The sequence below is a fragment of the Durio zibethinus genome, chromosome 19 (genome assembly GCF_047325235.1).
Source record: "Durio zibethinus cultivar Kanyao isolate XHJ-2024 chromosome 19, ASM4732523v1, whole genome shotgun sequence".
In the NCBI taxonomy this organism is placed as follows: Eukaryota; Viridiplantae; Streptophyta; class Magnoliopsida; order Malvales; family Malvaceae; genus Durio; species Durio zibethinus.
The window spans coordinates 2237400-2259638 of NC_143180.1; the positions used below are offsets into that span (position 1 = coordinate 2237400).

Genomic DNA, 22239 nt, shown 5'->3' on the forward strand with positions numbered 1-22239 from the left:
ATCTATTGCGATTGTCATTTTGTTTGCTAGTAATCGAAGAGGCTATATTTAGATATAAAATATAAAATAGAAATTAATTACAAAATTAGTTAAAACCTAAAATAATTGTTTTTGTAAGGAAAAAAAAGGTCTAAACATGATTTTTAGTTTCTCATATATATATATATATATGTTGATGTCTCTTTTTAGTTTGATGAAGTATTTCAATTGTTTTCTTTAAATGCAGACATTGCCAATTGTTATAAAGAATGTAAAGGGTTTCTTCTATATTAAAACACGAGAAAATTATATATAAAAAAAAATTATCTCATCCACTGTCAGTCGAGTTTTTAAATTTCATTAGCTTAAACAGTTTTGAGTATTTTAGTATGACCATTGCCTGTGCATTAAACAAGTCTGATTATGCAAATGCAGTATTGGTTTCAATTAGTTAGGCTGGAATGAATATGTATTTGAAGTCTTTTTGTTTCATTTTTCTCCCTTTAGTCAATGGTTGTTGATATGAGGACAAATTTCTATGGTAGTAGTTATTGAAATTAAATATGTGAAACAAGTATCAAAAAGCAGATAACTAGTTTTACCTTCTTAAAACTTGTAAGAAAAATTTTAAACCAAACTTGATGCCATTGTTTAGAAAGTCAATCCTACTCTACCAAACTACTGATGCAAAAATGCTCATGGAAGTGTGCAGATAGGTTTACTCCTCTATTTGCATGTTCTTTTCTGTGATTTTGTTTACATCTTAACCCTTGTTTCGGGGCATGGTTGTTGATCATGAAAGGAATCTTAGGCTTCATTATAATTGCTTCAACGAAATATATATCAAGGGAAACAATTTTTGTAGATTGTTAGAATGGGGGATTCGAACTCAAATGGTTTTTTGATAATTTCGAGGAATGCTTTGGTTATCTCTAAACTATTGATCCACCATCATGGTTTTCCTCCCCCTCACCTCAATCCATATCAGAAATGCAGTTGCTTGTGTGTAATTTGATGCCCACACACTTGACCCTACAATGTACATAAATCTTTATTACAGTATTATGGAAATGTTTGTGGGACTAATGTAGTTACAATGTATGACATTTTGGTTGAATATAATCGCTGAGGCTGGCTTTAAAACAGCTGATTACCATTAATTCTTATTGCGCTTTTTATGTCATTAGAAATTTGAATGGAACTTGGTTCATGGAGAATTGGTGTAATTATTATTGCTCGTAACAGGTAAAGACCATGAAAACACTGTTTCTTTTTCCCAGTTGCCAAACAAAACTGATCAAAACGTCAATATTGCATGTATTCTTGGGAAAGTTCAGCCAATACAACTTGGTTACCTATTCGGTCTACACATGCATTTGCTGTAGCCACGATTTGCTGCTGGTGATTTAACATTCCATTCCATCGATCCAGCTGTATATATCTCTATCATGCTATTAAATTCAAACATTCTAGGGCACTAGGGGAGAAATTGGAAGGGGGCACATTGCTCAGCATCATCTTTAATTTGATGCAACACCATTGTTTGAATGCACCAGTCATTTCTGCTGAAGCACCTTTTGCAGATGGGTAGTTCAGCAAACAGTTGATTTAGTAAATATGCTCATCATCTTGCTTTTCTGATTGGATGGGAAACACTTCTGAATCAACCATTTTATAAGATAGGACATAAAGTAATTGCCCATTTCCTGAAAAAATTACCTATAGGCTTGCTGTTGCATTTTCCAGGGGAAGAATATAGACCATTTTTATATCATTCATGTCATGTTAATTACATCTTATAGTCACTCTATTATTCAATCATTTTCAATTTCTTCTACTACACATTTCAGAGGGTGAAGAGCATAGTTATAAGAACCGGATTGAAAGAACACAGGAGCTGAAATTACTAAAATTAACTTCCCTTGTACAGTTAGTAAAATCGCCTGAACTATCCGTAAAGTTCTAAACTTTTAATTTTAGTGATTAAGATTGAAATTTTGACAAACTCAAAACTAAACCGGAATCCATGCTAGCTCACGCATCTAATTAACCAGGATTAATGATGTGCATAAACATCTCCTGGCAAGCTATAATGTTAATCTACTATTCTAGTTTCAGGAAAGCAAAAAATTATTACAGCAATGGATCCAGATTGATTAGCAGACTGCATGGCCAGAAGTACGAACGTTGAGTGAGCGAAGGAAAGGTGGGGGCTTAGGGTTTAGGTTGGAGTGTCAGCCTTGGATCACGGGTGGATAAGGTCAAAGGAAAAAGGCTCTTTCTTCTACAGCCACAAGATCATTTGCAGTCCAACGTGTAAACCGGTTTATTTTTAATACATGGGTATAGGTTTAATCAATTAGATATAATAATTTTAAATACGATAATATGATATAAAATAATATAAATAAAAAATATAAAAATGATATAATTAAAATTTTAACAAAACTTATAATTAAATTTAATAAATATATTATATTTTCAGGTCGATTCGAATTGTGATAAGTAATTTTTATATAAAATACGTTATAAATATATACATTTTTAATAAATTATACTACATAAATATAAAAATTATCAAGTTTATAACTAACAAATGCCTTCATTTTTGTTTAGCTTTTATAATTTTTCATATTAGTATTTTTTTTTGGATTACAACTAAAGTTCGAACTTGAAAATATGTTAATAAACTTTAAGAAAATACTTTTAAAAAATGTTACTTAAATTGCTTAAAATTCTTATCACTGTGTATTGATTTTGATAAAATTATGGATGTATACAACATAAATATTCTTTTCCATTTTCTTTTTTTTTATTGTTATTTTCTTTTTATTCCTTCTTCTTTGCTCCTAAGTTTGAAAGGAGCTTTGATCCCTCAATACTCAATTAATAAACAAGGAAATCTATTTCTATTTCAACTTGGTGAAATCATTTGAGGGATAAAAAGGAAGAAAATTTTACTAAATCTAGAGTTATATTTACTAAATCTGAATATATGCCTTTAAATGAGTATTTTTCATGATCTTGACTGATGTCCATCCATGTTCTACATAATTGATGAAAAAAATGTAGAAACCAGATTATCATGTTTCAAAAAAAAAAAAAAATCTTCAATGCACACTAAATTAAAAGGAAAAAAAATTGAAAATTTGGGTTTTTATCCCCCCAGTTTACTTTTTTTTTTTGTTTTTGACAACATGTTAACAGTTGAAAGTGTCAAATAACATCACATTTAGAAATAGAAAAACTCTGGTTCTTTGCAGCTGAAGCAGAGTTCTTGTTAGTAAGTAGTAATGTTTATTGTATCTATCCATCTTTAAATATTTTCTGTTGCTGATAAAACATTGGAAAATGATGCTAGAAACCACGGTTTTTGATATATATATTTAGTTGAATTTTTTATTTATTGACAGTCTAATTTTGAATTACCGAAACATCCATATGGCCAATTTGATTCAATGGTCTTTTTGCTTAGGATTGGTCAGTGGTGGCAATGAATATATACTTCTTGCCCTTATGCCTCAGCCCGGGCCTTTGCTTCTTGATTTTTGCCAGTTCCCTTTGTATTCCAAGCACTGAAACATGGACAAGAAATACCCAAGCCCACAGTTACAGGTACTTCAAAGTTCCAGCCAGTTTGCTCATGTCATTGGACCTTCCAATTAGTAAAAGGAAAGTCCTTTTTCTCTGACAGTATTAATGTATTTTGTTCCATGGATCTTTAGCTTCTTCTTACATAATAGTAGAGTAATATTCTTGATGGTTCAATCCATTCTTCTTTCTCATAGAAAATTTTAATGTCCATTGTCTAATTTACAAGCCCAAGTGGATGCCTGATCTTACTTGACTAAAACTCTGATATCCTGAGCCCAAGGTCTCTTGATGACCACTGATCTAATCCATGTATGAGCATCCAAGCAAAACCAGAAACAGAACAAGTTATTTCCACCCTATGGTGTCGAGGTTTTTTGTTTCTTCTTTTTCACCTCGGATTCCTTGTTAGTTCAGGCATCTCCAGGTTGGTCTAATTCTTACTACATGAATTCTTAACTTGTTTTTTTTTCCCTCACATAATAAGTTTGTTTTTAGAAGAAAAATAGAATTGAAGGGAACAAGAACAGTTCATAATTCTAAACCACTTCTAGTAGAGTTTGGCTATGACTGTTGACAAGAATTCCATCTAGATCAATCTTGGATTTGTTGTTAATTACTTGTTTGATAGAATTCAATAACTCAGCTTGTATAGCCCGCAACAAAACTTATATATCATTCAATGGATATATTTTCCTCTGCTTCTAACTGATAAAGTTGCCAGTAGTTTTGACAACTTATGTCAGAAAAAAGAAGAAATTAACACTTGATTTTGATTAAACAAGGACTGTTGCTTGTATAGGTGGTTTTGATTTCGACATGATCAAGCTTCCCTGTGTTTTAACATCCTTAATAGCAAGCTCTTGCATCATCTTCTCTTTAATAACTTCCCTAATTTGGTTGCCTTTTTATTCCAAAATTGCTATAAGAAACAATAGTTTTGAGACTTAAGAGTTCACTTTTCTATATGTTCACGATCTTCTTAGTGTAAACATCCGATACATTAGAAGACAAGGTGCTTATTTGGAAATTCAAAATAGAACAGACATAAACATCCATCATAAGAATCATGGTAATCTAACATAAATTACATCACGGCTTGTACAAAACTTTTCCCTTGTAGAGACAGATTCTTATATTAAAAGAACCAATTCCTTGTTATGAGAGCTGGAATTTACTCCCAGATTGAACCTTCCCAGTTTGTAATTACAGTACTGTTTCCCATGCATGGATAATCTATGAGGATTCCTGATTCCACTCCTTGGAAGTACATTTCCGGAATGTTTTGGTAGAAGTCACAGAGAAAGTTTAGGTCTTCCTCCCATTTGTATGAAGGTGGAATTGATTGACACAACTCACCATTGAGAATTTGATTTCCAGTTATAAATCCTGGATGGTTGTGGAGTGTTGCTTGTTCATCTTGATAATAGAGTGTGCTGATGGTTTCATGCAGGGAATCAAATTGTATCTTACCATCAGAGTAAGTAGCTGCATGAGGATTTAGGCAGCCGGGAAACTCAACTGCATGATTGGTCATTTGGTTAATGAGAATTTTTATTTCCTCTTGTAGGTTTGCAACCTGCAAGGTGAAAGTGATGATCAATGCGTGATTCTGTTGAGTTAAAACTGATCATGAGTATTAACACGATTGTACAGGTATTGAAGAGAGAGTTGTAATATAACAGCATTGAAACCTGTTGTTGAAGGGCAAAGATATGAGCAACACAACCGTAAATGGGGTCCCGAATTCGAGCTAGTGCTTCATAAGATATGGTGACAGCAGCATCACTTCGATACACAATCGGTAACTGTAATAATAGCTTTGAGACATTGCTAGCACCAAACACCTTGTGCACTGCCGCAAAGTGACTTGCAGCCTCATCATAACAAAAGTAAGGTGCAAATACACATTCACTTGTGCACTTTCTCCTCAGGAATTTGCATGCTCCACATGAAGATCCAAGCCCTGTCATTTTCCTAAGCTTTTACACACTTATCTGTGTCAATGATATATTTTCTGTAGAACTAAAGGATAGTAAGATTTCCTCTTTATAACCATCACTTAAAGGCTTGGAACTTCTTGTTGTTAAGCCCAAGGGATATCATCACTTTATCTAAATGCTTGTTCTTTTGGGTCTCCATTATGGCCTACATTGTCATTTCTTAAATATGGAAAGTTTCTCTTAATTTATGCCTTAAAAGGGCTTTTATCTTGAAGATTCTTAAACAAATAAGGCTACTCTAATAGAACACTCAATCATCATTATGATTGGTTGGGCTCTAAACAAATTAGAGATAATTGAATGCTAAAGTATTCTTGCTGAACAATGTCATCATGTAGACAAGTACACAATAATCTGTTTTCTCCCTTTATATGGCAGTTATGAAAAGTTGTAGAAGGGTCACTGATCTTTGGAGCTTATGATATGTGAATATTTTCATTTCCAATGTTCCAGTTCTTAATTTCTTGCTAACAAGTTACTTGAAGTTTTTGAACACATGACTAATCTGACACATATGTAATCCTTGTATGACAGGTACCGACAGATGCAGAAGACAAATCTTTGTCTGAAAACTACAGAACCTGATTGGTTCTCAATGCTTTTTGTATGTTTTTGGCTTTTTCTAATCCATTGGGTTTGTAAATGAGAATAATAACCTTTCTAATTCATTTAATCTCTACTGTGCCAGTGTTCTTGTTCTCTTCTGAGCCAATTGCAACTCAATCAAATCACTGGTACAAATAGTTTGGCAGTGTCGATATTCTTCTGGGGACAGTTATGCTCGTGTTATTGTGCTATAGTCATGTTAGGGGAATCGGATGATAGATAGGTTAGAATAATAATTATCTTGTATTATATTTGATTTATATTTAAAATTATAATGATGATTAATTATTGTCTTAATATATAATGATTCAATCCTCTCAAAATGGAAAGGATTATTTTTAATTCTTAAGATTGAAGTTATATATCTTATTATATTCTTAAAAAATACATTAATAATTTAAATTGTATAAATTTTGAGAAAATATAATTTTAATCAATAAATAAATTATTTTATTTTAATCTTTACACATATCAAACACAAGATAAAAAGACATTATTTAATTTAACCTTATTCATAATATTATCTTATCATATCTTTTTATAATTTTGTATACCAAATACATTTTATATATATCAATACTATTTTTTCTCAAAGACTATTAAGGGTATTCTTAGGCTTTCTTTCAATCTAATATCCTCTTGGAACTATTTTAAGGGTGCAGTCTCTCATATTGGTTTGGTGTAACAAATCCTCGTGAACATGAGAAATTAAAAAAAGGCTTTAAGATGTGTAATAATATCATTTTTCTTAAGGTTTTATTCATTTTCATCATTTAATTAATTGGTATGTAAAAAAAATTATTAAAAATAAATCTTAAAGATACAATAAAACTCAATGATTAATTGGTATGCAAAAGAGTTATTACCGATAAATCTTAAAGATATAATGAAATTTAATAATTCACTACATTTTATATTGACGAAATAAATCCATTGAGCATTCTATAACATGTAACAACATTATTGTTTTTTATAAAAAGTTTTGCAACAAAACTTTATGGAAGTAAGCTAAATTTGAACAATGGAGGGAGAATTTAACATAAAATTGTTATATTTGAAAATTATTGTTTTATTTTTCAAAATAAAAAATCTATTTATAATACAATAAATTTTTTTGTTAAAATATGACTATTTAAATAAACATTTATTTGTATAGATATAACAGTTCAAATATATATATATATATATATATAGATATATATAATTTTTCAAACATGACTCTTAAAAAATAATCATATTTTAAATCACATGAAATTCATGCAATGCATTATTATTAAAAATGTTCGGACATTTCATCCAGTACTATTTACCTGTGAAGCTTGAAAGCTTGTCAGAAATATAAATTTTGGGGTCCTTTCTCAGTATCAGATAGGAACCGGCCTCCATTATTATATGGTTTCATGATGGAAATAATTACTTTAACCTTTTAGTCAAAATCAAGTTCCATAAACTGGTGCATTACGGCTTCAAAACATTCATCTTTTCAGCTAATGAGAACAAAATTATATTGCTTTATATGCGTAAATTCCTAGTTTAGGGGTTAGATATATAGAGGGCTGGATTTGTCTTGATATGTTACTTCCCAATAATTATGCAGTTTTTAATTCTTTGGTTTTTGTCCGTACTCCATTATTATTCTTATTTTATTCTGACATTAATCAGGTTTGGCTGTTGGCCACTTAATAATGGTGGGCAGTAACACATTTCCAGCAGGAGTTACAAACTCAGCTTACATACCTATCAGCCACAGTTGGTGAGTTATGTTACTCGGACTCAGAAGTGAGTGTTCGGATTCAAATCTGGATATACGTCGTAAAATCTTCATATTTGGAGGATCGAACTTTCATATTTATGTTATAGTACTTTAAGAAAAATGAATACTCGCAGCAACTCTGTGAGAGCTTCAATTCAACTTTTGCTTATTGTCTCTATCATTTTTATGATTCAAGGCTCTAAGGAAGTAAAAGAGGAAAATGTTCAGAAAGTGAGAGAGACAGGTAGGCAGACAAAATGCTGTTTACTAGTGACATGAATTTCCTACTTTTTCTGTCTTTTCAGTAGCTGTTCAAGCCTTTTGTTAATTTGCAATGAAACTTACGCATGAGAAAGGGTTGTGGGATGGTGGAGGGGAGCTTTTCGGCTTTCGAGTTTAACGATGATAGTGTCTTTCTTTATCATGGATCCATTATCGATTTCTTTCTTTACATCTGGATGTGATAGCTACCCTTTGCTCTAGCTCTTCCCATGGTCACCTCCTCTCTGCTTTGTATGAGTCACATTCCTAGTAGTTTTGACAGAAACCAAGCTATGGCTAGTAGATCATAGATAAGAAAGCAACTGAGCTCCAATTAATTTTCTTTTCTGCCAAATGTTAGCTGTCATCGACTCAGTTTGTTACAGCTAAGTTTCTTAACTAATGAAGATGTGTTAGGATTGAATGCGAATCACTTGAAGTTTAGGTTCCCGTAGATACTTGATTTTGATGACTAAGCATGTAGCTAAGATGTGTTTTCGCATGGTGATTGGTGGAGTAATATGGAAACAAGTAACAAGCTTACTTCACTGTAAGCGTAGGTTTCATGTAAAATTTTGATAAATCTCATGTAATTTTGAATTATGATTGGTTAATTGTAATGTAATAATTATAAGTGATATACTCTTTACCGTAAGTAAGCATGCATGAACCCGAAAAGAGTAGCAGGGTTTTTGGTTAATTCCACTCTTTGCTTTTGAACTTCTGGTAGTGCATGAATTGAAGATGCTAGAAACACTGTATCTTTGTGAAGCTAACTCAAAAGGTACTGATATGATTGCAATCATATTTGTTCCAGGGAGTACCTGGATTAATACTTAAACAATATGTGACCAAGTTCTATAAAAAAAACTGACTTAATTTTTTCATTCATAACCAAATACAAAGAACCCCACTCTAAATTTGATTTTGAAGCCTTTTTTTTTTAATCTGTTATCAGGTTTCCACAAATTATGATGAATGATGGCTACTGTCTGTTTCTCAAGTGCTGCATGTTTGCTGCAATTGGGGAAAAGTGGACCACTGTGGGGGAAACTTGACTGTAACAAAGTCCCCAGATGTCTTTGCCTACTTGATGATAGGCAACTTGCAATTTTTTCAATTCCAATAACTTTGAATTTGTGTAAAAATGATTTGTTTAATGTGAGCTGTTCTTGAGCCAATTCCCTAACATCTTTATTATTTTTTTTCTTCAATTCAGAAAAATCTATGAGTGAAAGCAATAGTTTCCATCTGATTTTTTTCTCCCTATTTTCCCTACTTTTTTCCTTCTATTGAAATGGTTTAGTTTGTGGCCCTGAATTAGGCCACGTTGTTGGGCTGACATGTCCAAAACTCCCAAAGTCATGCAATCTCAAATTTTGGGCTCTATGGTTGAAGATCTCATGGCCACAAGTTTCTCTTTTGCTTCCTGTCTTTTCCTTTTGGGTGCTGCAAAACAATTTTCATATATATGCAAAAGAAAAAAATCTTTGTTTGTGCCGAGCGTCGAGTTGAGAGGCGGGCTGTGTTTTTTTTGTTGTTTTTACGTTTCGATGCTCAAATAAAAAAAAATTAAATTAAATTAATAATATTTAAATGATTTTATTTATAAATAAAAAATAAAAAATTTATGAAATAAAATGATAATAGAATTAAGTTGTAGTGATATTGTACATATCATATTGATTTAAAAAATTAAAAATATTTTAAATTATTTATTAACAATTTCTAATAAAAAAAATTTGTTTATCGTAAATATCCAAAAATACTCCTTATAATTATATTTTAAGACTTGAGGTTTAAAATTTTGTATTTCAAAAGACAAGAAGAAACTCATTCAACTTTTGAGACAAAGTTCATGGCAATTATATTTTTTTTCTCTTCTTTCCCTTTTTTTACCCCCATTTTTTATTTATTCAGATAAAGATAATCTAATTTAATTGATATCTTAATGTTAATATTTAGTATATGAAAAATTATGACATCCCATAATTAAGATTAGCAGGAATCATGTACTCCATAAAGTATAAAAAATAATTATAAAAAATGAGATATATAACATCTTTTTAATATAATTTATATATGATAAGCCAAGTAATTTTAAATTTATCAACTCATATATGTGATTGGAAAAGAAGATAAGAAAAAGCCATCCCTTCTTAGCAAGAAAGAGACTGAAATGTAACATCTGAAACCTGAAATAACTTGAAAATTTTTTGAACTACAAAAATTGGAAATTTCCATTTCTTATTCTTTTAATTCTATCCACAAATTCTAAGATATTTTTTGAAGTATAGCTTTCACAATCTGAATCCTTCCTAAATTGGTCCATTCCAAGAAGGATATTAACCTCTGATATATATTCCAACTTCACATAGTTACAACAAAAATTGAGACAAAAATGATGAAATTAAATTAAAATCACAAACAGTTCATTCACCTCATCTTTTGAACAAAACCCCAAGCAGGAAATCTTTTGTGTGGTAATAAATGAACAAAGATTTAGTGGCAAAGAAACAACCTTAAAAGGTAACCTCAAGAATGAAGACTCTGGAAATGCAAGCAATCGACATCTGCCACGTGCATGCATGAGCAATCTTGATTGTGTGGCCTTGAACGCATGAAAAAACATCCTTAATTTCTGTACACGCAAAAAATTATCCTTATAAGTTTTGCCCCATACTCGTTACTTTCGCTCGTCAAAGGCCACACTCTCTCCATTGAGCTCTCCTCCACTCTCATTAGATAACATTCACAGTTCATCCTTCCATGGCTGCTGCCATCTCCACCATTGGTGCCGTCAACCGAGCACCGGTACTCTTAATTATTTTTTCTTGGCTTTCTATATAGTTTAGTTAGTTACTTCGAGTTTTTATTGAGTACTTAATTATATATGTTGTTTTATTAAATCTTTTAATTATATTTGCGATCAGTTATCTGATTCGTATGTGTGTTTGTGCGTGTATGTGTGACTTGACATGTGTCTGGGGCATGTTTTAAAACATGCAAGTATTTTTTTTTTCATATGGTAAACAATACAAGTACACATGCAAGTAATGTCTGTCGCTATGTAAGTTTAAAGCATGCAAGCTTGATTATAGATTGGGAAATTGGTTTAGATGATGTTTGTGTCATGGTTTTGAAGTGAGGTACTATCATAAATGTTTTATGCAGTTGAGCTTGAATGGCTCTGGTGCTGGAGCTACAGTTCCAAGCTCAGCTTTCATGGGGAGCAGCTTGAAGAAAGTGAGCTCAAGATTCAACAACGGCAAGCTTCCATCAGGAAGTTTCAAGGTTGTTGCAGCCAAAGAGGGCGATGAAGAGAAGCAAACCGACAAGGACAGATGGAGAGGTCTTGCTTATGATGTATCTGATGACCAACAAGACATCACCAGAGGGAAAGGTATGGTCGACACCCTCTTCCAGGCCCCCATGGGAGATGGAACTCACTACGCTGTCATGAGTTCCTATGAATACATGAGCCAAGGGCTTCGCACGTAAGTATATATGATTAAAAGAATATAATACCGAACAAAATTTTAGTTTACAAAATAGAGCTGCTTTGCTTAATATTAATGAGTTCATGATTACATAATTTAGATACAACTTGGACAACAACATGGATGGTTTCTACATTGCCCCTGCATTCATGGACAAGCTTGTTGTTCACATCACCAAGAACTTCATGGCCCTCCCTAACATTAAGGCATGTTACAAATTTCACTTTGAGAAACTTTAAATGTTTTGCTTCTAATTAGTTAAATTTCGTTATAGCATTGAATTTATTGCCAATTAAATTTGAACAATTTGTATAATTTTCCCATTACAGATTCCTCTCATCTTGGGTATCTGGGGAGGCAAAGGTCAAGGAAAATCTTTCCAATGTGAGCTTGTCTTTGCCAAGATGGGAATCAAGTGAGTTCATGATCATTTCCTAGAGACAACTTCGATGATTGATATTAAAAAATATGCCTGATTACAAAAGAAATTAACTGATGAATTAATTTCAGCCCAATTATGATGAGCGCCGGAGAATTGGAAAGTGGAAACGCTGGAGAACCAGCTAAGTTGATCAGGCAAAGGTATCGTGAGGCAGCTGATATCATCAGGAAAGGAAAAATGTGCTGCCTCTTCATCAACGATCTTGATGCTGGAGCTGGTCGTCTTGGAGGAACCACCCAATACACTGTCAACAACCAAATGGTGAATGCTACTCTCATGAACATTGCTGATAACCCAACATGCGTGCAACTCCCTGGTATGTACAACAAAGAAGAGAACCCTCGGGTCCCGATCATTGTCACCGGTAACGATTTCTCAACATTGTATGCTCCTCTCATCCGTGATGGTCGTATGGAGAAGTTCTACTGGGCACCTAACAGGGAAGACAGAATTGGTGTCTGCAAAGGTATTTTCAGGAGTGACAATGTTCCTGACGATGACATCGTCAAGCTTGTTGACACCTTCCCTGGCCAATCCATTGGTAAGTCTGTCTGACATGTGATCTGTTAATAAGTGTTTGACTCTTAATTTCAGTGATCAAGATTCATTCAACCTCTGACAACCCCAAGTCAAAACAAGACCATTATTAACAGCATGCTTTGCTTAATTTGCAGATTTCTTTGGTGCCGTGAGGGCCAGAGTTTACGATGACGAAGTGAGGAAGTGGATTGGAGAGGTTGGAGTTAACACTGTTGGCAAGAAGCTTGTGAACTCAAGGGAAGGACCTCCAACTTTTGAGCAACCCAAGATGACCATAGAGAAGCTCCTGGAATACGGAAACATGCTTGTTGCAGAGCAAGAGAATGTGAAGAGGGTCCAACTGGCTGACAAGTACTTGAACGAGGCTGCCCTTGGTGAAGAGAATGAGGATGCTATCAAAAGAGGAACTTTCTACGGTTAGATCCCTTGATCCTAGAGGCCTTGATGGGAGGTTTGAACCTAAAATTTCTGGCAGAAACAATGTTGAATTGGAACTAAAAAAAGAAGTATTCACCAGATTTTGGTATTGGTTTTTCTTGTTTGTTGCAGGTAAAGCAGCCCAGCAAGTTGGTGTTCCAGTTCCTCAAGGATGTACTGATCGAAATGCCGATAACTTCGATCCAACCGCTAGAAGTGATGATGGAACCTGTACTTACAAATTCTAAACCTTTTCTAGGATATATTGGTATAAGAAAAAAAAAAAAAAAAAAAAACCCTTTTCTTAGGTGATGTGAGACACTCCACAATATTAGTCTGCCTTCTAAGTGGATTTGTATCCTCTATTTTTGTTTTATAAATCTACAACTTTCTTCTGTCTTAATTGTTTGCTTTGTTCCAATCATTTTTTTTTATCAGTCTCCTGCATCTTTGGAAGGGCCATAAATAGTTGTGAACAAGAAATTTCCAAGCCTTAAAAAGTTTTCTAAGTGCAATATTGTTTTAACTATTTTTTTAACATTGGATAAATGTTTTAATAATTTAGAAATTTAAAGTTCAAACTCGAAAACTCTTTTTGCAAATTCCAAATGCACCATGAATATTGATGTAAATGAAAATGGTTAGTTCCTCACATCTTTCTACAATTATTTTTTACCCCTTTTTTTTTTTTTTTTTGTGATTTTGGTCTCAAATTTTGCTTTTATTTTCTATGAGTGATGTCAAGTGGGCTTTGTTTGGCCCTCTTAAACACCATATCCCTTGGGCTAGTTTTTAGAGAGAATAAAAGGTCTGTCATTAAAGCCCATAGAGTTGAAAAATTAATTGGGCTCAAATCCAAAACAACATGTGTCCTTAATTACAATAGAAGTTGTAGTAGTAACTATTAGCTAAAAGGATAAAAAAAAACCCTAAATTAAAATTTAATAATCATTCAAGTTATTATTATTATTTTTTCAATCAATTAAATTTTTAAATATCTATTTTCATTAATTGACCTTTTATTAAAGTAAAATGATTAATTATTTTCATTCAATCAAAAATTTAATCTAGTGAAAGTAAATATATAAGGGTTCAATTTAGTAAAAATATATGGTTAAAAGTTTAATTAATTCGAAATAGAAGATATAGGATTTAATTGATTGTAATAAAATATCATGAGTTTAATTAATTATTAAATTTTTATTTAAGGATTTTTTTAACCCGTATGCTTAATTATTACAAAATTTTTGTCCTTTTTTACAAAACATGTTGAAAGCTGAAAAAAAAATTGTAAATATTGAATTCGAATTATAAATATATTAAATATTATTTTTAAATATGATTATACAAATAAATTAAACTAAATTCCGATTCAAATCTTTCATATTTCATTGTTAAAAGTGTGAACTGAAAGTTTAAGGACAAGAAAATTTATTCTATTGTTGGTGACAGACAAAAATTCTTCCAAATTATAAGTTTTTTTTTTTTTTTTTTACTTATAAATGGAAAAATATTTAATGAGATAACTCTTTAAGGCTTGGGGGTGGTTGTTGACTTCTACATATTATGCATAAACAATCTGCCCCATTATGAGTCATAAACAACTTAATCTGGAGAGAAACCTACCATTGGATTTAATTAACAATCCCAAGCTGATGTATTTAAGAATTTGACCTAATAATTCTTACATGATTTGTCTATAAAAAGAATCAACTTTTTTATTATTTTTATTTTTTATGTTTAAATAATTATAATTTTTCACCCATATAATATATAATATGATGAGTTAATATTTAGTATATTATCAATGTAAAATTTTAATAATACAAGCGATGTTAAAAATGCGACATACATCTATTTTTTAATTAATTTTTTATTTTTTAAATATACTTAAGAAACATGTATAAGTTTTGTTAATCCCATTTATATAATTAAAATTTTACACTAATAATATATTAAATTTTAACTCATAATTAATTATACCAATAATTAATTTAATAAAAAGTAATAGTCAAAATCCTCGAAATAATTCAGGTTGTTAGAATGTCATTTGATATACACTTCGGACCCATAACTATTTTTTAAAATAATAAAAAAACTTCTTTTTTAAATATCTTTTTTTAAGGTAAGACCTAACCATTGAGCAATGCATAGGGATTATATGATTTTCAAAGAGGCCATGATAGGAACACCCAAAAGAGAATTAGAATTCAAACAAGGAATCCATGGAATTAAATATCAAGAAATAATAAATTTTTTTAGTGTAGTTTGTCAAATGAACACAAACTTTGTACATGAAAAGGGTAATAATAAAGGAGAAAAGATTCGATTTTTATATATTATCTAAGTAAAATACTAATAAAAAAAAAATTTATATTCATCGATATTAAATCAATCGAACGCACTTTTAACACTTGTTTTATTTTTAAAATATCTTAAAATCTCGATTTTTTTATATATAAATGTAAAATTATTCTTCGTTTTAGCAACTTTGGTCCCATTCTTTTGACTTTAACTTGATTCGTAATTAGGACGTCATGAATCATGATGACAAAATTGAAAAAGCACAGGCCTCAACTTCCCGAATCTTGATAGAAATCAAAATTTAAAAAAAAAAAAATTAAAAGAATTAAAATTTCAACCTTAAATCCATTAAATATTATTTGAAAGATCTTGTATCTTCAAGCTTGTATTATTGCACATTATCCCCTATTTTTTTTATAAATAAAATATTTTGCTTATAAAAAAACAATTCATATATATAATTGATAATTTCTTAAAAAATTAATAAATTCAAATGATAAATAAATAAAAATGATATGTAACAATATTATGCTACTGTTTGTATTGATAGTTTACCAAACTCCTTGGACACTTTGTTATCAAATTTGCTTACGACTTTCCCAAATTTTTATTATGTTCCAAGCCATTGAACCGAGAGCAACTCATCGTCAATGGCTAGCATTTTTGCAATTTCAAAATAGTCATTTGTTCCCACGAAAAATTTCTATGGAACATGTTTGAAGAAATTGACCTAATATGTATGATCGATCAAAAAAAGTCAATGATCGTATGAAAGGATCATAGTCAAAATCTATTGAGCAAAATGACTTTCTACCCAATTTTTACCTTGTGTTTATCAAATCATATTAATATATTCTTTTAATCCTTGATAAAGATAAATTGTTTATTAATTTTTAAAATTTTTATAAATTTAGAATATACTAAATATAATAAATTTAAAAGTGTTTATAAATATCCATTAACCAAATCAAAATCCAAATCCAAATAATTTCTTAAAATATATATATTTATAATTAAGCATATGTTAAACAAATTTTTTTTTCAAATTTAGAAATCAAACGTTTAACCTTTTTTACTTTTTTTCTTAAATGTAAAAAAGTTTCTAAAAGAAATTAAATAAGCATCTAATTTTTTTAGCTTTTTACTACAACCAATTAAAATTTTAAAAATTTACTTTCATTAAGTTGAATTTTTTATTACACAAAAATTGATTAATAACTGTCATTATTTTTTATCTAATTAAAATATCAATTTGATAAAAATATATATATTAAAATTTTAATTAAATAAATAAATATTTATATTTTACTAATTAGGTAAATTAAATTTTGCTTTTTTCACTATTTCTATGCATACCAATAGATTAATAAATAGGTGGACGGTTGCCGAGTAAGGTCGGCAAAAGTGATAAATGATAAATGTTGGACATTTAAGTTTGAATTTTTTCATAATTTTTTTGTTGATAAACAATTTATAAATTTGGTAAATTTATAAATAAAAATTTAATAAATTTATAAATTTCAATTAAATTCACAACTTATCCTTATCTTAAAATGATGTAATTTCCCCTCTTAAACTTTTTTTCCGATAAAAAAAACAAAGTGGTCGGTTACCATATTGAACTAAGATTCTCAGAGTCAACAACAACCGACAAGAAATTGGCAGATCGCGTGGCCCAATTTAACAGCCTGTATGATATACGCCATATCCAATCAAAGCACACCGGAACTTTATTGACGCGGCGCCGTAAATTTTTCTCACTTCCACTCCTTGGCATTTATCTTGTGTCCCCCGTGTTCATCCTACTTCCTGGAAGAATCGTTTGTTTTATCCACTTGTCACATGCTTGGTTAATATGTGGCGGCCGACGGAAAATGGTTCAGATTCCTGCTCCACCTGTATCTGCAAAGACACGTTTTACCACGAAAATAACAAAAAAAAAAAAACCACATGAAAGTAAATATATAAAAAAAAATCATATTTCATATATGAAAATTTTGAAATTATTAAGTGTAATTACAGTAAAGTTTTTTCACTTTTAGAAATAATACGATGATATATATTTTTTAAAGGTGTTACGGTAATTTACTTGATTAATTCTTGGTCAATTAGATTAATTTTGAGTCGTTTAGATGGTCCATGCTCAAATTGTCATATCATCTTCACTCGTAGAATTAGCTCATTTTTCGTCATAGAATTAACTCGTTTTTCGTCAAGGAAATAATTCGTCCAACATTCTACTAAACTATTAGTAGTGAAAATTAGGTTTGATCTTAAAAAATGATTTAATCTTTATCGAAAATGCATTTTCACCGCAATGAGCAATAAACTATTAGTAGTGACAATTAATTATATTTAATATGATAATATAATTGCAAATTGCATTTTGGGTTAAAAAATTCATTCAATTATTTAATCTAATAAATATTTCACATAATTTATGTAGTAGTCAGGGTTGTCAATCCAACCTATTTCTGACGAATTTTTATTCGATCCGATTTTATATGATCGATTTTTTTTTTTAAATTGAGTTTCGAATCAAGTTAAATTGGGTAATATAAAAAAATTTAAGATTGGATCGGGTTTGAGTTTTAAATAAAATCGATTACTCGATATTATATAAAAATTAAATTTTTAATTATTTTTTAATTTATATATATTTATATTTAAAAAATAATATTTTATATTAAAAAAATAATATTTTATTAATTTTAGATCAAATATGATCGGATACAATTTATATAATATCAAATCGAATCAAATTCAAATAAAAAAATAAAAAATTTTTCAAATCGATTCAGATTTAATTTTTATGATTATAAAATCAAATCAAGACGAAAAAAATTAGTTCTAACTTAACCTTTTGTCAACCTTAAAATAGATCCAATTGCATTGACAATAATAAGTTCGATAGTGCTTAACCCACTAACACAAAAACAACAAAGACATCACGTTGAACAAAGTGTTTTTGTCCGCGAAAACATGTTTAGGATATTTGACTTTGGTCGGTATTGAAAACACCAAAACAATGTGTGATATGTACTATTCTACATGTGATAACATGGACTAAATGATGAGAAACTATGGCTTTTTTTTTTTTTTTCTTGAGTGATAAGAAAAATTTTAAAATATAATTAAATTGTTTAGTCAATTTTTCCCTAAGAAAAGTCAGACTTTAATTGGATGTAGTTGAAACTAATTGTGGGTAATGATATGTCATGTCTTTTTCAAAGAAAAATGTGGAGCTCTGGTGAAATTATTGTATCTTTTGTGTTTATAAGTAATAAAAAATGGTGATATTATTTTAATTTAAAGTGTTTAAATATTGTTTTAATATCTAATTTCGCTCTTTTTCCTCAGATTAAGACTTTTTTTTGCATAAAAATAAAAAAAAATGTTGACTATTATAAATTGCACCAAATTTCTCTTTCTCTTTTTTTTTTTAAATGTTTAATTGTAATATAAGATATTATCTTATATAGTGATCTTTTAATTTCATATATATATATATAATGATATCTTAAATATTTCAAAAAACATATTTATGAGATTGATAAATATATATTTAAGATATATTTTTAAAAATTAATAATTTAATATAAAATTTAAAAATTTTATCTATTGATGTATAAAATAATAATTAATGTAGTCTTTTCCTTTAATTTTATCATCTCTAAACTCAATAAAAAGAAAAAAGTAAAATTAATAATCTAAATTCTTCTAATGAAGTATTTATTTAGTAAGACAATCTAAAAAATTAATATTTTGGTTAGATTAAACTCCCCCTTCCTTATTTTTCAAATTAATAATTTTTAAAAAATATAAAGCAAAATAATCACATTAAAAGCTATTTAAATTATTTACATGATTAAAATAAAAATATAATAGCCGAATTAGTAATTAGTAGATAATTCACATGTAATAACAATAAATAAATATTGTAATTTATATCACTGTGTCATATAAATTATTATATGTATATTATATTTTATATAAAAATTATATATCATATTTGATATAAAAATATAAAATATAATTTTTTTATTTTATTAAATTTATTTTTTTAATTTTTTTTTAAAATGTATTAATTTTATATTTTTTATTCGAATTTTTTTATATTATATTATCGTGTATTATCAGGTCTAACAAAAAAAAAAGTTAAAAAAAAAAAAAAAAAAAGGAAACTACTGGAAAAGCAGCCTAGAATTATTGAAGTGACAGTCCACCTTTAGCTTTTACAGAAACAATGGTTGGCTTCTTTGAACAACATAAGTTGGCTTTAACTCATTTTCTGTAAATCCCATGTGTTAGACAACAAACCATCAAATCCTCTTTCAAATTCCAGCCTGCTATAAATCTCTCTTTTGATCTTTATGCTCTTTCAATCTTCTTCAACCAAATACAAAAGTAAATATGCACAACAAAAACTATAGTCCCAAATTTTATCACCACCACATTTTCTGAGTCACAAACCTCAAAAATCCATTTCCTTTTTCATGGCAAAGAAGTTGATATTTTTCTGGGTTTTTCTTGTTTTTTCAGACCACGGTTTTGCTCAACAAAATCAGTTCATTTTCAATGGATTTCATGATTCAGGCAACAAGATGAGCTTAACTGGAGCTGCAGACATTGCAAAAAATGGCTTACTTTGTATAACTAATACTACTTCTCGTGTAAGTGGCCATGCTTTTTACTCATCTCCATTTCAGTTCAAGAACTCAAGCAACAGCAGCAAAGTTTCTTCTTTTTCAACTGCTTTTGCTTTTGCCATGGTTCCTGAGTACCCAAAGCTTGGTGGCCATGGCCTTGCTTTCACTCTTTCTCCGTTAAAAGAGCTTTCTGGTTTTCCTAGTCAATATCTGGGCTTGCTCAATCCAACTGACAATGGGAATTCAAGTAATCATGTTTTTGCAGTAGAGTTTGATACTGTGAAAGATTTGGAGTTTAATGATACAGATGATAACCATGTTGGGATTGATATCAATAGCCTGGTGTCAAATGCTTCAGCTTCTGCTGCATATTTTCTTGAAAATTCAACAAAGCAAGAGTTAAATCTTAAGAGTGGGAAAATCATCCAGGTTTGGATTGATTATGATTCAGCTAGAAATCGATTAGAGGTGAAACTTTCTCCTTTTTCTGAGAAACCAAGATCCTCAATATTGTCCTTTGATGTGGATCTCTCGCCAATTCTCCTGGATTCTATGTTTGTGGGGTTTTCTGCTTCAACAGGTTTGCTTGCAAGCTCTCACTATATCTTGGGATGGAGTTTTAACATGAGTGGAAAGGCTGAATCTCTGTCTCTTCCTTCTTTGCCTTCTCTTCCAAGGCCTAAACAGAACCGCACTGTCCTTATTGTATGTGTTACCTTTTCAGCTGTCCTTGTAATGATGTCGATTGTTTTTATCTCGTTTTACCTTGTTAGAAAAATGAAGAATGCAGATATAATTGAGGCTTGGGAGTTGGAAATTGGTCCTCACAGATTCTCTTACGAAGAACTCAAGAAAGCCACAAGGGGTTTCAGAGACAAAGAACTACTTGGGTTTGGTGGATTTGGCCGAGTTTACAAAGGAAATTTGCCAAGTACTAATACAGAAGTTGCTGTCAAGCGAATTTCTCATGAATCTAAACAAGGCCTAAGAGAATTTGTGTCAGAGATTGCTAGTATTGGCCGTCTTCGCCATAGAAATCTTGTTCAGCTTCTAGGATGGTGTCGGTGTAGAGGTGATCTGTTACTTGTCTATGATTTTATGCCTAATGGTAGCTTGGACAAGTACCTGTTTAATGAACCTAAACGAGTTCTCAGTTGGGAAGAGAGGTTCAAGATTACCAAAGGTGTTGCTTCAGGTCTATTATATTTGCATGAAGGATGGGAACAGACTGTAATTCATAGAGATATCAAAGCAGGCAATGTTCTGTTAGATTCTGAGCTAAATGGGAGGCTTGGTGACTTTGGTCTTGCAAAGTTATATGAACGCGGCGATAATCCAAGCACCACCAGGGTGGTTGGTACATTGGGGTACCTAGCACCTGAACTTACAAAAACTGGTAAACCTACTACAAGTACAGATGTGTTTGCATTTGGTGCACTTCTGCTTGAAGTGGTATGTGGGAGGAGACCTATTGAGCCAAAGGCATTGCCTGAGGAGCTGATTTTGGTGGATTGGGTGTGGGAAAGATGGCAAAGTGGAGCAGTTCTCGAGGTTGTGGATCCGAAATTGAATGGTGACTTTGATGAGCTAGAGGCTATTATTGTGATCAAACTCGGATTGATATGTTCCAATGATGCACCAGAGGCAAGGCCTACAATGAGGCAAGTAGTAAGGTACTTGGAGGGGGAAGTGGCACTGCCAGAAGCGGTGCCATCACCTGGCGGACATAATAGCAAAAGGGGTAATGGAAGTGGTGGTATCGGGTTTGAAGATTATGTGCACTCATATCCAAATTCATCGTATTTCGACAAGGTTAGCGCATGCTCATCAGCCGTCGAAGATAGGGATGTTGATATTGAAGCTGGTTCAACAACACCTTTATCAATCTCCGCCAAAGGAAATGGCAGATAGCCATAGTAGAGGTTAAGCAACACTTTTGTTTAACAAAATGTCATTGATAGTTAGTGTTGTATGTAATTTGTAAGTACTAGGACATATTGTTTGTTTTTCTTCTTTTCAAGGAATTTATCCAGTTAAATCTATGCTCAAGAATGTTTCCAGGTATGAACATGGAAGTGAAAACTTTGTGATACTTTCAGATGACAGATTGGAAATTGCCGGAGGTAGCTGAGGCAGAGTAGTTATAGCCAAACTGCCAACTGCAGGCTGAGAAACTATTTCACCATTGCCAGTG

At 30.9% G+C, this 22239-nt stretch overlaps 3 protein-coding genes and 1 long non-coding RNA gene across 7 annotated transcripts; 3 read left to right on the forward strand and 1 right to left on the reverse strand.

The window, feature by feature from the left end:
* Positions 1-3527: 3527 nt before the first annotated feature.
* LOC111309774 (uncharacterized) lies at positions 3528-6476 on the forward strand. Of its 3 annotated transcripts, XR_016330268.1 has the most exons (5): positions 3528-3997; positions 5024-5050; positions 5227-5467; positions 6108-6177; positions 6262-6476. It is a non-coding gene; the product is annotated as an uncharacterized LOC111309774 (long non-coding RNA). The 3 variants fall into 3 exon arrangements; XR_016330269.1 differs by lacking the exon at positions 5024-5050 and having other exon boundaries at positions 3533-3997; positions 5227-5462; XR_016330267.1 differs by lacking the exon at positions 5024-5050 and having other exon boundaries at positions 3535-3997.
* On the reverse strand, positions 4019-6101 carry LOC111309773 (LOB domain-containing protein 33-like). The gene is made up of 2 exons (XM_022908780.2): positions 5265-6101; positions 4019-5149 (listed from the first exon to the last, which is right to left on the reverse strand). Exons 1-2 carry the CDS (start codon positions 5541-5543, stop codon positions 4745-4747), a joined length of 684 nt encoding a protein of 227 aa, XP_022764515.1. The 5' UTR covers positions 5544-6101; the 3' UTR covers positions 4019-4744.
* A 4411-nt stretch (positions 6477-10887) lies between the features above and the next one.
* On the forward strand, positions 10888-13495 carry LOC111309775 (ribulose bisphosphate carboxylase/oxygenase activase 2, chloroplastic). 2 transcript variants are annotated; one of them, XM_022908782.2, is made up of 7 exons: positions 10888-11007; positions 11368-11690; positions 11794-11899; positions 12023-12108; positions 12204-12676; positions 12810-13126; positions 13225-13495. In XM_022908782.2, the coding sequence occupies exons 1-6, from the start codon at positions 10963-10965 to the stop codon at positions 13094-13096; spliced, it is 1320 nt and encodes a 439-aa protein (XP_022764517.1). In that variant the 5' UTR covers positions 10888-10962; the 3' UTR covers positions 13097-13126; positions 13225-13495. The 2 variants fall into 2 exon arrangements, with proteins under 2 accessions (XP_022764517.1, XP_022764516.1); XM_022908781.2 differs by having other exon boundaries at positions 12810-13091.
* A 6122-nt stretch (positions 13496-19617) lies between these two features.
* LOC111310187 (L-type lectin-domain containing receptor kinase S.4-like) lies at positions 19618-22109 on the forward strand. The gene has a single exon (XM_022909381.2). It carries the CDS (start codon positions 19893-19895, stop codon positions 21954-21956), a length of 2064 nt encoding a protein of 687 aa, XP_022765116.2. The 5' UTR covers positions 19618-19892; the 3' UTR covers positions 21957-22109.
* The last annotated feature ends 130 nt before the right edge of the window (positions 22110-22239 follow it).

What these genes read in the sequence shown, in the direction of transcription:
- LOC111309773 (XM_022908780.2), bottom strand. Translation starts at nt 5,543, where the DNA reads ATGACAGGGCTTGGATCTTCATGTGGAGCATGCAAATTCCTGAGGAGA. An exon ending in TCTTTGCCCTTCAACAACAG is followed by an intron (nt 5,150 to 5,264) that starts GTTTCAATGCTG and finishes TTCACCTTGCAG; the next exon opens with GTTGCAAACCTACAAGAGGA.
- LOC111309775 (XM_022908781.2), top strand. Translation starts at nt 10,963, where the DNA reads ATGGCTGCTGCCATCTCCACCATTGGTGCCGTCAACCGAGCACCG. An exon ending in ATGAGCCAAGGGCTTCGCAC is followed by an intron (nt 11,691 to 11,793) that starts GTAAGTATATAT and finishes TACATAATTTAG; the next exon opens with ATACAACTTGGACAACAACA. An exon ending in TTTGCCAAGATGGGAATCAA is followed by an intron (nt 12,109 to 12,203) that starts GTGAGTTCATGA and finishes AATTAATTTCAG; the next exon opens with CCCAATTATGATGAGCGCCG.
- LOC111310187 (XM_022909381.2), top strand. Translation starts at nt 19,893, where the DNA reads ATGGCAAAGAAGTTGATATTTTTCTGGGTTTTTCTTGTTTTTTCAGAC.